Source organism: Agelaius tricolor, unplaced genomic scaffold (genome assembly GCF_023055355.1).
Source record: "Agelaius tricolor isolate 1412-34295 unplaced genomic scaffold, bAgeTri1.0.p SCAF_1, whole genome shotgun sequence".
NCBI classification, from domain to species: Eukaryota; Metazoa; Chordata; class Aves; order Passeriformes; family Icteridae; genus Agelaius; species Agelaius tricolor.
The window spans coordinates 69,728,702-69,743,557 of record NW_027269261.1 but is presented as its reverse complement, the minus strand read 5'-3'; the positions used below and the strand labels follow the sequence as shown (position 1 = coordinate 69,743,557).

At 44.7% G+C, this 14,856-nt stretch overlaps 1 protein-coding gene across 1 annotated transcript in view; it reads right to left on the bottom strand.

The window, feature by feature from the left end:
* Positions 1–3,174, bottom strand: part of SLC22A16 (solute carrier family 22 member 16) — a 35,623-nt gene extending 32,449 nt beyond the window's left edge. The window contains exon 1 of the mRNA XM_071438528.1: positions 3,039–3,174. Coding sequence (XP_071294629.1) covers positions 3,039–3,088 — 50 coding nt within the window. The 5' untranslated portion in view covers positions 3,089–3,174. The remainder of the gene's footprint in view (positions 1–3,038) is intronic.
* Positions 3,175–14,856: the final 11,682 nt, after the last annotated feature.

Sequence of the window (14,856 nt, the reverse complement as noted above, 5' to 3'; positions counted from 1 at the left end):
AATCAGCCATGCAGGCAGTGTGAGCCATCTCCTAATGCTCACCTACCCACCATGCTGCCAACCTTATGCCCACGGGTCGTGTCTCCCCTTCCCCAGCACGGGGCCTGCCAGGGACAGCCAGTGTCTGACTGCACCTGACTTGACCTGATGGGCCCCTGAGAGGGTTTTTGGACCTGGAGTGGGTGGGCAGAGAGGGGCTGAGAGGGAGACCCCATAGGTGCAGTCTGGCAGGATCTGCTGCATGGGAGAAGGGTGCAGCTCACTGCAGGTGCATTGGGAGGCTTGGCAACCCTTTAGTGGCAACTCTTTAAGGCTTGGCAACCCTTCAGTGATGAGGCCATCTGAGTCAGGCAAGCACTATTTGTCTGTCACCCAATCTCTGCGATAGTGACCAGTGATCTCATGCTCCACAGACTCAAGAACAATGTTTGAAACAATCTTCTTGAATTTATAGGCCACAGATGCTGCCCATGCCCAAATTCAAACAGAGGCTTAAAGTCTTCCTTTAATGGCATAGGCTACTTTACATTTTTATGGTTGTTCATGCATGTCACAAGACCCTATTAAGAACAACGGCATCACTGAGGCTTGTGAAACTGAGCCCAAACAGAAAGCAAAATATTGTCAGCATCCATGTGAATGTTAATTCTGTAAAATTCACAAACTTAATCAATGGGAAAGGTGTATATATATAATCTTTATACTAATAACTTATATATTATCTGTATATTAATAACTTTTATATAGATATATATTATATATCACATATATATAAAATGCATGCATTTTATCTCTGTATTTATATATGTCTGAACAGCTGCTCATTCTCTACTGCATCTGTCAGATTTTAAGAAAATCAAAACAGTCTCAAAATACTAACAGTCATGCTTGGATTGCTCAGAATCTGACTGTGTCAAATCTATAGAATCTATATATAGTGCATAGGTTATATGGGCCTTATGGGAATTGCTTGAACTGAAGAAATGAACCACTGATTATCTCTTAGTGCCAGCATGCTGCAAACTGAGCAGAACTAACTCTATGGTTACAGTTATGAACAACTTTTTCATATGAAATAGGATCATTCATCTAGCACTATCAAGGGATTTTAAAAAGTTTTTACAATATTTTTAAATAGCTCCACCCACCATAAGCTGCTACTATACCTACTGTTATACTATACCACTGGTGTGGCCTTTGAAATCTCAAACAGCCATAAATCTAACAGGACTATGCAAATTTTGGTAGCCTGCATTTCATCTCAAAGCTCCTAAACTTAAAGCAGCTCTTATTGAACTGCACCTCAAATAATCTGGTCCCTAGGTTATTGCTGTAGAATTGGTCTACTTTTAATTGCAAGGAGTAGTTTTGAAAACTTTATCCAAAGTATTGATAAATGTTCTCAAGTAGGAAAACTACTCCCATAATTAAAAATAACTACTTTTGTGTTATTTCAGTATTCAGCATCAAGTGCCTGCTTTCCACAAAGAGCACAAAATAGAGAAACAACAGCAGCAAAATCAACTGATTGCTAGGATTTCTCTCCTAGTTCACACAGAACAAGGCATTTTTGTTGCTGACCCAGCATTGATAACAAATGAGATTTGTTCAGATACACATGCCTGTAAATCACAGCCTAGTCAACTATCTAATTTAAGCCCAGGTGCCACTTAAGCAAGAAAAAGTCTTTCCATCCTAACCATCTGAAGAGGCTATTGATACCCACCACTACTGCTTGCACATGATATTAAGAGCCTCTCCTGCTGCAGTTCAGGCACTTCAACCATTACAAGGAGCTCCCAGGCTTTGTCCAAAATGCTGCTCCTGCCTGCCCCTGAGAGAAGACCAGCACTGTGGGTTAGGCTGGCTCACTGGTCACCGAGTTAGAAAGCACAACACTGCACTTCAACAGCTTGAGCTTGTGGCCAAATTGTGACACGTGGGTCTATTCCAGCCATCTGCTCCGAGGAGCGTGTGCCTGCAAACCCCACAATGATCAGCACAGCACGGACGTGCAGGAGAGAGCTCACTGTGAGGATGTGCACCCATTAGTCTTAATATTCATATCCTCTCAAACTTAATTTTAAGTCATTTCTTCTCCATTACCCTTACTGCTATAAGCAGTCCCAGATGCCAGCCTTGCATCCAGAGCTACAGAAGCATAAACAGACACAGACATGCCATGTCTGTGTATCCATCCAACAAACCCAGGCCTCTGTACACACAGACACACCCCAGAGCCACAAGGCACATCAAAGGAAACTCGCCACCAGGCACACATCATTTACCACACAGGTAAACCCTTGCTGATAAGGATATATGCACATACTCCCATTGCCTGTAACACGGACAACAAACCCAGCCTCAATAAAAAACACATCATCTCCTGCACTCAACAACCCTGTGGCCCTAAGCAGACACAGCCTGAGTGTCACACAGTGCTCCCCTGCACACTGCTTTGCCCTTCTGTCACCCCTGAAGTGCGCAGGCTGTTCCACACCCTGGAAGCTGCGTGTGTGTGTGTCTGCGTGTGTGTCTGTGTGTCTGTGTGTGTGTGCTCAGAAATGTGTGAGTTTTAAGTGTCTAAGAGTGCACGGCCCTGACTGGGCGGCTGCACGCACGTGGTGCCGGCGGCTCTGCGAGGCCATGTGGGATGTGTGGGATCGCTGCTGTGCGAGTGCGGCACACACGGGGATGGATGCGCTGCACGGCGCGAGTGGGCACACGCGTGGAGCGCCGCGTCTGGGTGGAAAAGTGCATGGTGGGGTGGCGAGTGCTGCACATACAAGCAGCAGCGCCTGTCAGGTCCGCGTGAGTTCACACAGCGCGGTGCCGTGTGTCACTCTCTGCGTGCCTGTGACAGTCCCCGCGCCTGTGTCGCTGTGTCCGAGCGAGCGCCCCGCAGGCTGCGCGATGCCGGGAGCGCACGGACACACGGCGCTGCTTGTCCCTTGGGCAGCTGTGACACCCGGCCAGCGCGGGCAGCATCACTCCCCGCACGGGATGTGCGGCTGTGACAGCCAGGGGCACCCCCGTACCTGCCGAAATGTCCCAGCGAGTCGAAGAGCCTCTCGGAGCTGAGAGCCATGGCGGGGCGGCTGCGAGCCGAGAGCCTCGGCGTCGCTGTCCCGGCCGTGCGGGGAGCAGGCACTGTCCCGTCCCGTCCCGTCCCGTCCCGCCCGCCCCCGGCCCCGGGCCCCGCCCGCCGCGAGGAGAATGGGCGGGCGGGAATGATGGGCGGGAATAACGGGCGCGCGCAACGGCCGCCGCCGCTCCCCGCGGGAACCGGGAGCCGGAGCTGGGAGCGGGACCCCGGAGCCGGGAGCTGCGCGCCCCGGGCTGGCTCCGGGCCAGTCACAGCCCCCAGAGATTTGGATCCCGGGCTCCCGGTTCAGCCTCCCGCACTGACCAAGCGCCTCAGCCCGCTCCTGTTTTTAATGTAAAGCGAAATTAAAGGAGGCAGTTGTGCGCTTACATCCTCCTGTTACAATCCAATAATCCAATATGTTTAGGCTGTAGTGTATTTCACGTGGACGTTTTGAATTAAAGGAAGGTAAAACCATTTTTGTTTCACAGAGCAATATCTGAATCATTTTTAGTAACCTTACAATCTGCACTGCTATTTGGATGCATCACCTTCCTCGCCTGCCCCCAAAGTTTTAGCACACAATGTAAAATAGAATTATCATTTAATAAAAGTAAAATATATAACATATCCCATATCTGCTTGACTGTCATTAGTTCTCAAATTTGTAATGAAGACTCAATTACATTTGGACTTACTTTTCTGCCTTGCCCGTAGTAGGCCAAGATAATCACTTTGAATTTGTTTGAGGATTAGCAAAGTGAGTTGCAACAGAAGACCTTTGTAATTAGCTTAGCAGAGGGTTTTGTTGGAACAGATACATTTTAGCAGCACAGTCATTCTAGACTCTGATAATCAGGCAAAATACAGGGAAAAAAATCCCAAAACTGTTGCAGGTGCAGCTCTCATATTTAAGGTTTTTCTTCCCTAGAGAACTTAATTTCCCTTCTCAGATAGATAGAAGTTGCAAGATTTCCCTGCTCAGAGAAAGGCAGTGGACCAGATGCCCTCCAAAGTCCCCTTCCAACCTGAGCTGTTTTATGATTCTGTGATGAAAGACACATTTTCCAGCAGATTCCATGATCTCTTTCTGGGCTGCTCTACTGAAAAAACACAGAAGACTGAAACCAAATCAAAACAAATCGGCAAAAAAACCCAAGTAAATTCAACCTTATTATTTGTGCACTTCATTTTTTAGGAAGCACAGGAAAAGCTGAGAGGTAAATCCCTGTTAAATCCCAAGAAGTCAGCCTTCTGTCTCCAAAACCTGACCCTTCTGCTGTCACACTGAGGCTCTGCTGTTTTGCAGGGAAATGTGCCTTTAAGAGGCTCTGGCACCAAGCAAGTACCACAACTGTTCCTCTGCACAGAGCAGATGTTGGGGCTTCAGGGTGACAATCTGTTCCAATAGACCTGGAAAAAGCAGATGTTTGTCAGGCTCTTTGGCTCTGAATGACTCCTGACCACACCAGCAAAATGAGCAAATAGTAAGTTACACAACCAGGAACCTGAATAATGAGTCCAGCAGAGGATTGCTCCTTGCAGCTGCTGAGTTGTGAGACCACTCACCTCATCCACCAGCTCTGAAGGCTTTGCTGCTTCTGACAAAGCTCCCCATATGTCTCTGTGCATCTGCAAAGGACATTTTTAACACTGAATCTAGACTTTGTTGCAGTTCCTTTCTTAGGATACGTAAGCCAGAAAGCCTAAGGATAGATCTGTTTTCTTTCTATATGAGTTTTTGAATTGCTTCAGTTTTGCCTTAAAAATACCAGCATTAAATTTAATCATCCTGGGGTTTTGGGGGTTCTTTGGGGTTTTTTTGGTTGGTTGTTTGTTTTTTTTTCTGCAGAATGTTTTTCAGGTTTAAAATGGTATGTGCTTGAATGCAGCACAGGTACTTTAACAAGGAGTTTCTTTCTTCAAAGAACCACACTAGCCAAATAATATTTGCATAAACAAACACCAATGAATAATAAACATTCTGATTAAATATTACATTGCTGGTCATGTGCCTGGTTTTAGTGTCCTGCTTCCTACAAGTAAATTAATCAGTTTTCAGTAGCTTTATGGTGGGTAGAGAATATCTAATGTAAAAGTCAAGCACGAGAGAAAATCTAATACCTTTCAGCACCATTTTTAAGCCCCAAAAAATCCATAAATAGTTTTTTTTTTTCTTTGCAACCACTTGTAGGCATTCTTGTACACATTTCTGTGATTGTCTCCTTGATAATATCATGACTTTACTGCCCATAGCAGAGTAAAAGAAAGAAATTTGCATGCACTCCTGTTAAATTTAATATCAAACTCCCATGTGCCTGCATTTCTAAGGGTTATTAAAGTAATGTCTTTAATGTCTGCTCTCTTAAACTTGTGGTGCTCAGAGATTTGTCTTGTTTCTTTCAAGCCTGTGAAGATGCACAACATGGTTCAAGCTTGCCTTTTCTCCTACCCTGTTATACCAATCCTACATGAAGCAGTAACTGTGCATTTAGTCCCCATCATTCCTGACTGAGATGTTTTTCACCAGGCACCTGGAGACAGTCATAGCACTCTCCTCACACAATACACGGCTCTCTTCCCAAAGGATTGTGCTCCATGATAAACTCTTGTGCAACAGAAAATACAGGGAACATCAAAGAAGGCATGATAGAGTTCTGTAATTAAAATGTGTCAAGGTGAGGCCATCCACATCTAAACTCTACTTACTGAAGAATTTTGGGGATTTTGTTAGGGACTTATTCAGAAGAAACTGAAGCAAGGTTGTGATCGCTTTCCTATAACGTCTTCAGATGGGAGCACCAAGGGTGTTCACCACAGACAAACACTCTTCACGGTATTTCAGAAGTTTAAAATGCTGGTTTTTTAATCCTGCAAGGGGAATGTGCAATGGTTCATCACAAGAAAATTTGAGTCAACCTCATTTCTGGCACTCACAAGCAGGCTGTTGTTCAACAGAGACATCTGATACTGCACAGTCCTTGAGGAAGGAGTGAACTTTACAATGTGTAACAGGAGATGAGACAGCTTACAAAATAATCTCCTTCAGTCTGACATTCCCACTAGGAAAAATCCAGCATCTACTGGTAAGGGCTGTTCACGGTCTCTCCTTTTTTAAGTCAAGTAAGAGTGTCACCAATACATGAGAGGTGTTAGAGGAGCGTGCCCCTGACGTGGTTCTAACACACCCATGTATGTACACAGAGTTTCACATTGCAGCTGAACCCAAAACATCAAAGTGGTGTGGATGGCAGATAACTGGTGGTGTTGCCAACACAGTTCCATGGACACAGATAATGACTTCTTAAACAAAGCCAATTCCTGACCCGTTTCCCCACTTCCATTGGCAAGGTTTGTAGACCAGAGATGAGGAGCAGTGCAGGAACTGCAAGAAACAAGAAACACAGTTGATCTACCCACTGCCTACTCTCCCCAAGGCCTTCAGGTAGACTCATCCATGAGCACTCTCTTGACATCTGCTTTTATCACACTAGTGAAAAAAACCCTCACTGAAATCAACCACAACACATCTTGAATGCAACCTCTCACTTCCTGTTTTGAAGTTAGAAATTTCTGTTCCCTTGCAGGAAAAAACCCAGGACCCATGGCAAACGTATTTATCAATGAAAACACAGCTTCTAGAGAGTAAGCCCAAAAAACAAGCTTTACTTGCATAAATGTGTGTCAGCCATTGAATTGCTGGTGTTGAAAAACACTTGCAGAAATCTTGTCTTTACAAAAGGTTAGGCAGTGCTGCAGAAGTTATTTTTATCTGCTAGAAAGTAAACGAAGGCACTATAAGGCATTTACTTTGGCAGTTTGGAAGTCTTGCAATGACACTGCAGTAGCTTGTTCATAATTTTACATTTAACAGACTTACAAACATGGTCAGCAGTGTAGCAAGCAGGCTGATAAAGCAGATTAGCACAGGTACCCAGCTAAGCAAAAACTTTTGAGATTCTTCTGAGCTACAAGGAAGGAAATGTGCAAGTCCCTGATTTCTCAGGAGTCCAAGCACTGTCTCATCAGTCTGGAAGAACCAGAGCTGTAGCAAAGTTGATGGGAGAGTGGTTTGTTGGCAGCTGCTGCAAATATGCTCAATATACCTTGTTTTCCTCCCTGCTGCTGCTCAGAGCAGGCCAGGCAGGCATGAGGCAGTGGCAGCAGTCCAAAGGCATTCACTATGGCTTTGGCTTTATTTTTTCTTCCCCTGTGTCCTGGACAGAACTCTGGAATAATCATGAGAGGCTCCCCTAGAGAACTCACTCAGGATATGCATTCAGTGCAGTAAAGGCCCAGATAGGATTTTGAAAGCCCAGAGAGTGTCTCCTAGCTGTATACTGTGGACACCCACAAGGATACATCCAACCATGATCCTTCAGTGTGGGCCACTTCAGCTTCACATTTTCAGAAGCTCTCCCTCCAGAGCGTGCTTTTGTATTTAGTTATTGCAGCCATACAGATGTTGAATGGATATGAACAGAGTGTTTCATCATGGAAACTTTCTTGACTGGTTCAATATGAATAAATACCCCCCTTGAATAATCTTAAAATCATACAGAAATTCAGAAAAGCAAGTTGAATGTTTAGGAAAACAATGAAATCTTCTTTACAGGTCTTTACTCCATCTCAAGTCTCTGGGGTAACAGAAGCCTGTTAGTCTGTAAGGAAGATCACAATGAGAATTTATCTGAATATTGTTTCAGTTTTGGACTACATCTACAGGATATACACTTGGAGTTTGCCTTTTAGGGAAAGTAGAAGCTAAACTCCATGATAACTTCACAACAGAGCTCTTCAGGAATGTCGTATGAAAGACAGAGAAATCTAATAGGCATCATAAAAATACATTTTAGCAAAAGTTTAAAGAGAAATTCTGAAGAGAGTGCTGTAATTAAACAAAACACAGCATTCTCAAAATCCCATCTGTGCTTTTTATTTAATTATTAGGAAAGAGGGCAGATCTGGATTAGGAATTAGGAAGAAATCCTTTCCTGTGAGGGTGGTGAGGCACTGGCACAGGTTGCCCAGAGAAGTTGTGGATGTCCCATCCCTGGCAGTGTCCAAGGACAGGTTGGATGGGGCTCTGAGCACCCTGGTCTAGTGGAAGGTCTGGTGGAAGCGCTGTCCAGAGCAGGGGGATTGGAACTGGATGATCTTTAAGCTTCCTTCCAACCCGAACCATTCTATGATTCCATCATTATTCCTGTATTACCAGTGATCCCACACAGCCCCAGAAAGCACACCAGCACACACAGGCTCAGTGGCAAACATTCTCCCACTTCTGTCTGCTCCAAGGTTTTCACCACAGCTTCCTGCACACTGATGTGACCAGTGAAGTGACAATGTGGCCTTGTGAGCTCCCTAGAGACCTCCTAAAACAGCAGCACTGACTCCAACAGCAGTGTTAGCAGGGCTACCAAATCATTCTTTGCCAGTCTGTATTTAGTTGGGGAACCGAGAAGGCCTCTGTAGAATAGGAATCCTTTAGAATATCCTGCATTTTATACCGGTTGTATTTGGATCTTTAGTACCTTTCTTACCAAAATATATAGATAAGAAAATGCTTCAAAGAGGGTGAAGGGAACTCACAGTTCAATTTTGTAATCTTGTTAGAAGGAAAACAAAGAAGTGACTAGAATTTATGCTGCATTAGAACCCAAATAAGGAAAAAATACAATAACCAAATGGCTCTATACACTAGCAGAAGCAGAGCTAATATAAACTAGAAGCTGAAGGTTTAAGCCAGATTCATTAAACAAGAAAACAAGGTCCATGGCCATAGCAGATAGTGTAAATAATTACTGAAACCATCAACCAAAGGAACTGGTGGATTCTCCACTCCTTGAAATTTTCTAAACATCATCAAATTAGATGTTTTTCTCTTCTATGGATGGACATCTGTTTGCTCTATAGAGAGATTCTCATATACATAAATATTTATCAAATGAGTTATATAATAAACCAAGTTGAAAGTCTGTATCTTTCATTATGCAAATTATCAGACATGCAAGAAGTGCCTTCTAACTACTTACAAATATATTCAGTGAGAAAACTGATGAGGTGAAATTTTTGTAGCAGCTGATTAGTAAAACCACACTGGCAATTACTGAATTCCTTTCACTGCTGCCACGCTGATGTTTAGAGCTCTTTTTGAAAACTGGACTTTCTTTGGGACCTCAAAGAAAAGCATTGTGGCTCCTTAACAGTGCTTAACAGTGCAGAAAAAAACAGCAGCACACCATGTTAGCTTAAGCTCTTTAGCATGATTAACCAAGGACACAGATCTGACAGAGTTAGATGAAGTGACTGAGGATGATACCAGTACCAGGTGTCTGCTCCATGCCCTCTGCTTGGTGCCTCAGCAAATATATGGTCTGTGAAACAGCCTGGATGAGGTTCAGATTTCATATGATTTGTCCCTCTCTCTGTTGGCAGAAACAGGGGCTGGAGCTGAGTGGCAGCAGTATCTTAAACCCCTGCATTTGGACTACCAGATCCTGTCTGCTGGTGGTCTCAGCAAGGAAGAAGTGGCAGCAGAGATTTCAGAGCAGGGAGGACGCCAAGAACAAGCACCTCAGGGATCTGGAATGCATCCTGTGTGTACTGTACACTGCAAAATAACACCCTGGCTAATAAAGCAGACCATGTGTCAATGGGAGCTACTTGTTTTCTAATGCAATGTGACTTTAACATATGGTAAAGAGTAATGAAGAGTAACTGAAATTTTTGAGAAAAAATTATTTCCTTAGAGCAGGAAAAGTACCAAAAACAAGAGACACATTTTGTGTGTGTCTCACAAAAATCAGATGGAGGCTATATGTGGATATGCAGCCAGATGTTGTCAGAGACTCTCACCAAAAATTCTACTTTGAAGTCAAAAATTTTAGACAACTTTGTCAACAGATTAAAATCTATTGACACACAAAATTATAGAAGCACAATTATTCTGCATATCATTTAGGGACACAAAATGCCATGGGGTGAATTTGCATTCACTGGGCTGCTTGCATTTAGGCTATGAAGAGTCAAAGAAAAAGGAGGCTGACTTTCCAAAGACACATGCAAGCATCCCTCACTCAGAAAACCCAATCTCAGGCTGATGTTAGCTACATAAACACTTTAAAGATTTGAATATTGTTGCAAAGCTGAGCCAGGTGAAGTCCACAAATGGCTAGAAAGCAAATCCAAACTCTAATTTTACAACCTTGATGAAGCACAGCCTCATAGAAAACCTTGTGCCATATCCTGTGGCCATATCCACTTTTTCTTAAGAGGGATGGAGAAGCCACTCTCATGGAGCAACACTCCAGATGGGTTTTTCCATGCAAAAGTAGAACAAGGGAAAGAGAAGTAGGTGAAGATAATGCCAAAGCCAAGCAGCACAGATGGATAACACTGCAGCAAGGACCTTCCAGGAGAAGCCCTACCAAGAGATGGTCTTGTCTGTCCTTGAAGGCACACCACCACTCCTAGACAACAGAGGCAAGAAAAATTACATTTTTTGTAGATTCATTTGAGCAAATTTTGGCTATTATGCACTTAGCTGTAACTGATTTCCTGTACAAGGCAATTCATATCTGGGTAGAGAATCCCACAACAGATGTAATTTCACACTCTGTAGCACACACACCCTGCTCCAAAAAGCCTTTGCATTTCCTGTGCCTCCCCTCACTTAAAGGAGCTATCAACAACCACTGCTAGCTTAACCTGATACAGCTGAAGCTGTCCTTCCTTTTCAATTCTGAAACTGGCATGTGTGACCGCTCCAGATTTGCAGGGTCCTGTGCTCTTTAGACAAATATGAAAGTACAAATGAACTTGGGTGACATGCTAGAGAAGCCAATATCCTACCCAAGGCATTTCAGCTGCTTTGCTTTCTCTTTGATACACTCAGCTCTTCAATCTCACTGTGAAAATGACCTGGACTACGCCAAATTTTTTTTTCCAGTTACTTTGCTCCCAGCTGACCCAGTTTATTCCTTTACTGGGTTTCTGATGCCTGCTATATGCTGTAAAACCACAGTGAGGCAGGTATGCTCAGCAATTCCTGCCAAGCCTTTGGGATTAGCAGTTTGTTTAGTATTCCTCCTACACCCTGTCATGCTGGGTGAGATTTCAGGCAGAAAGCAGTGATTATTCAGGATGCTGCTCCTGTTCCTTTTGAATTTGTTTGGCTGCCTTGAGAGGGACTGAACCAAGACTGCACCAGCTCAAGGACTTCCAGTCCTCTCAAGACAATTATTTTAAGGTACTAAATATTGTTTCTGTTCAAAACAAATCACACAGGATACACTGTGATGTGACAATAATGACCTTTGGAAAACTCAGCTGAGTTTTCCAAAGGGCATTATTGAAATGCACTTGATTTTAATACCAAATCAAACCACTCAGTGTTTTGACAGCTCAAAATTCAGCAACTCAGGAAACTAAAGGAGTGATTTTGTGTGCTTACTATACATCATTTGCTTCTCTAAGATTCCCCAATATACAAACAAAAATCATCCCAGGACAGTTACTCCTAACGTAAACTTGGCTAGATGGAAAAATTGGGTCCACCATCCTACCACACTACTTCAATTCAGATGGAAAAAACAGGCAAAGAGTTGTGAAATGAAAGAAGTAAAATAGTGAGGCTCTGCATTTTCTTCCATTTGTTTGAGAAACATCAAGCCATGATTGATTTGAAGCATACATGAAGAAGATAGAGGGGACCAAAAAAAATGGAAAATTTGTGGTTTTGGATGTGTTACCAAAGTTCTTGTTCCAGCAAGCTGGGTCTCTTCCTTGGCAAAGAAAAATGAGCTGAAATTTTTTTTTCATTAGAATTTGCCAATCCAGTGGTGTTGAAATATCTTGTGGAAAGGGTATGACTTTGGTAAAGTTTCAGAGGAGCCCACACTTGTCCTAAGCATTTGCTCAGCACTGGCTGCCCATTCTCATGCTCATTCCCTGGCTGCCCAGGACTCATCAACCAGCAACACGAGTTGCTCTATTTTCAACTTCTGAGGAGCCCACTGGCCCACCATTTCCAGGATGTGAGACTTGCTGCTTTCTCCACTGCCAAGGTTGCAAGTCCCTTCCACAGAAAATCTGACATACTGGAGTTTTGCAGCTAGGTGGAACAAGACCAGAATATTCAGATGCCTTGTGACAGTGTCAGAGGAGGCTCCCAGCCTGACAAACTCCTGACCCAGCAGTTGCTCCATTGGCAACAGGCACAGGAGTGAGCAACAGGCATTGCTTGTGCAGGGATGTGGGCTGTGATTGCTGTGGCACATTGCAAGTGCCAAGAATGGTAGATTGAAGAGAGAGAAACAGCAGTGATGGATGGACAGAGAGGCTCACCCTGAACAGTGTTTCCTTGAAATGTGGAGGTGTTTCTCGCAGCTTTACTGTGGCCTTTTGCAAATGGGAAGGGGAGATGATGGTGCTTAAAGAGAATTTATAATGTCCTCAGCAAGAAAAAGCATAAAACAACTAAAGATGTTTTATGTTCAACAACAAATCCCTCTTCTCTCTGACTGCCTTTTAACTGGCAATCAGAAGCAAAGTCAAGATTTAGTGGACAATGATGGTATCTATCCAAGGAATCCACATGATCCATCTGCTGGGTGCTGCTGGTAGTAGGAATTCCTTTAAGGAATATTCAACACAACAGGTCCAAGTGGCTTGGGAAGAAGAGACACATCTCCTGTGCACCTTTACTGACAAGAGACTCAAAGGAATGTGCAGACTGTCTCAGCAGAGACTGTATCCATGCTAAACCCTGGATGCTGTCAGCTGCAGCAACACAAAACTTGGCCCCAGCTTCCAATCCCATCCAGAAAGCAGGGAATGAATGACCATGCAGGGAATAAAGCTGTGTACATCATACTGTGACTTCCAGGGTGGTTGCCACCTCAGCACTTTGCTCCCCATGTGGACCAAAGGCAAGGTTTTATCAGCAGAACAAGTCACTCGAGGATCTTGAGGAAACAGAGCAAGAGCTGCTGTTGCTGAAGGAGATCCCCCATGAAATCCTTGGGTGTTCTCCTCTCAATTTCCCAGTTGCCTGCTGATACCCCTTCACTCTGTTTTCTCCCATCATCTACCTTTCTCCTTTGCTCCATCTCCCTCACATCCTGAAGGAGCTGGTGAGCACTGGCCAAAGACCTGCTAGGACTTGTGAGCAGCTCTCAGGGGAAGCTATCCCAAGTGGGTGATCCCCAGCATGCTGCTGGTGGTCAGCTCCATGGTCTCCACTCTCTGACAGGCGCAGCTCAGAGCCCCAGCCTGCACACCACTGCCTCTCACTGGCTGCAGTGGATGGAGCTCCATGGCTATGAGCAAAGATCCTGTTCCTAGCAGTGTTCCCTCTGTGCTCACCTGCCAAGGGCTGAGCATGGGCTGTGGGCCCCCATGCCTCTGCTGAGGAGCACAAAACAAGCCATGGCTGTGCTCTCCCTGCTATTTAGACAAGGACAGCAGCAAAGTTGTGAGCTGTGGAATACCCTCCCTGACAGCAGGAGGTGACCCCCACCTCCTCCCTGTCTCCTGGGTCAACACAGCTTGCAACATGCCTGGATGACCTCAACAACCTATCAACACATTTGAATCAGAGCAGCAAATTGCATCTTCCTACCTTCACATGGGTTCATGGGTTACTTTGCTGCAAAGGGCATAGCAAAACCAGGATCTTTTCTGCACTTGACACCTGGCTATGCCAGCCTGGAAGATGTCCAGCAGGCTGGAGCCCTTCACAGCCCAGGGACTTGAGCCCACATCCTGTGGGGGCCTGGCTCTCTCCTGGGGCATCCTGGTTCATGGGCTCACCCTCAGTTCCCATTTCCAGGCCCTGAAGCCACAGCTGCTTCAGCCCATCACATGTCACACAAACACAGGGAGAACAGTGCCAGGAGCACCAACCTTTCCTGCACACAGGACCAATACAGGTACGGCCACAGCAAGGGGAAATGAGGGATTACCTGCCAGGCTTCAGCTGCTCTAACACAACCAAGGAGGCTGTGACCACTTTCCCTGTCCTTGGAGCAGGGATCTCTGCATCATCTCACAGCAGTACCTGGCAAAAGCACCATTGCCTTCTCAAATCTTCTGCCGTGATCCTCCCAGCCGCCAGTAGATGGTGATACTTTATCTCCATCCGACATGCGTGCACTGCAGTCAGGGAGGCAGCACCACAGCCGGTTTGAGAAGAGATTAAAAAATAAAAATAAATGCGAATGTTAGGCTACAGACAACCTCCTGCTTGTGCAGATGCTGATCTTTACAGTCCATCTAACATCCCAAACCTCACTCGGGAACCCTGGCTGGATTTACAGAGCTAAAAACCAGCACCTTCAGCTACATCACTCACTTCCTAGTGTGATCCTTTGTATGTACCTGAGTGTGCCATGAGAGGAGCACTGAAGGCAGAGCTCTTTATCGAATCTGCACGGTCTGGGCACCAGTGAGATGAAGAAAATGTATTTATCTCTGAAAATGCAAATAACATCCTCCTCATCTCTTAGAAAGCAAAATCCTGGAGGTGTTTAGCAATCACTTTCTCTCAAAAAGCTCCCTTTATTTAACAGAGCTCTCTTCCCACTGGTGATGAAAAACAGTGTAAATCACTGATCTGCAGAGTCCTCTGTGGAAAATCTGCTCTCGTGCTTCCACCTCTTACAAATTGCCTTCAGAGACACATTTGTGCAAGAACTGACCAGATCATAAAGAAAAAATAGTACAGATCTGGCTAAATGCTGCTTGAAATTGAAATGGCAATATTTTTT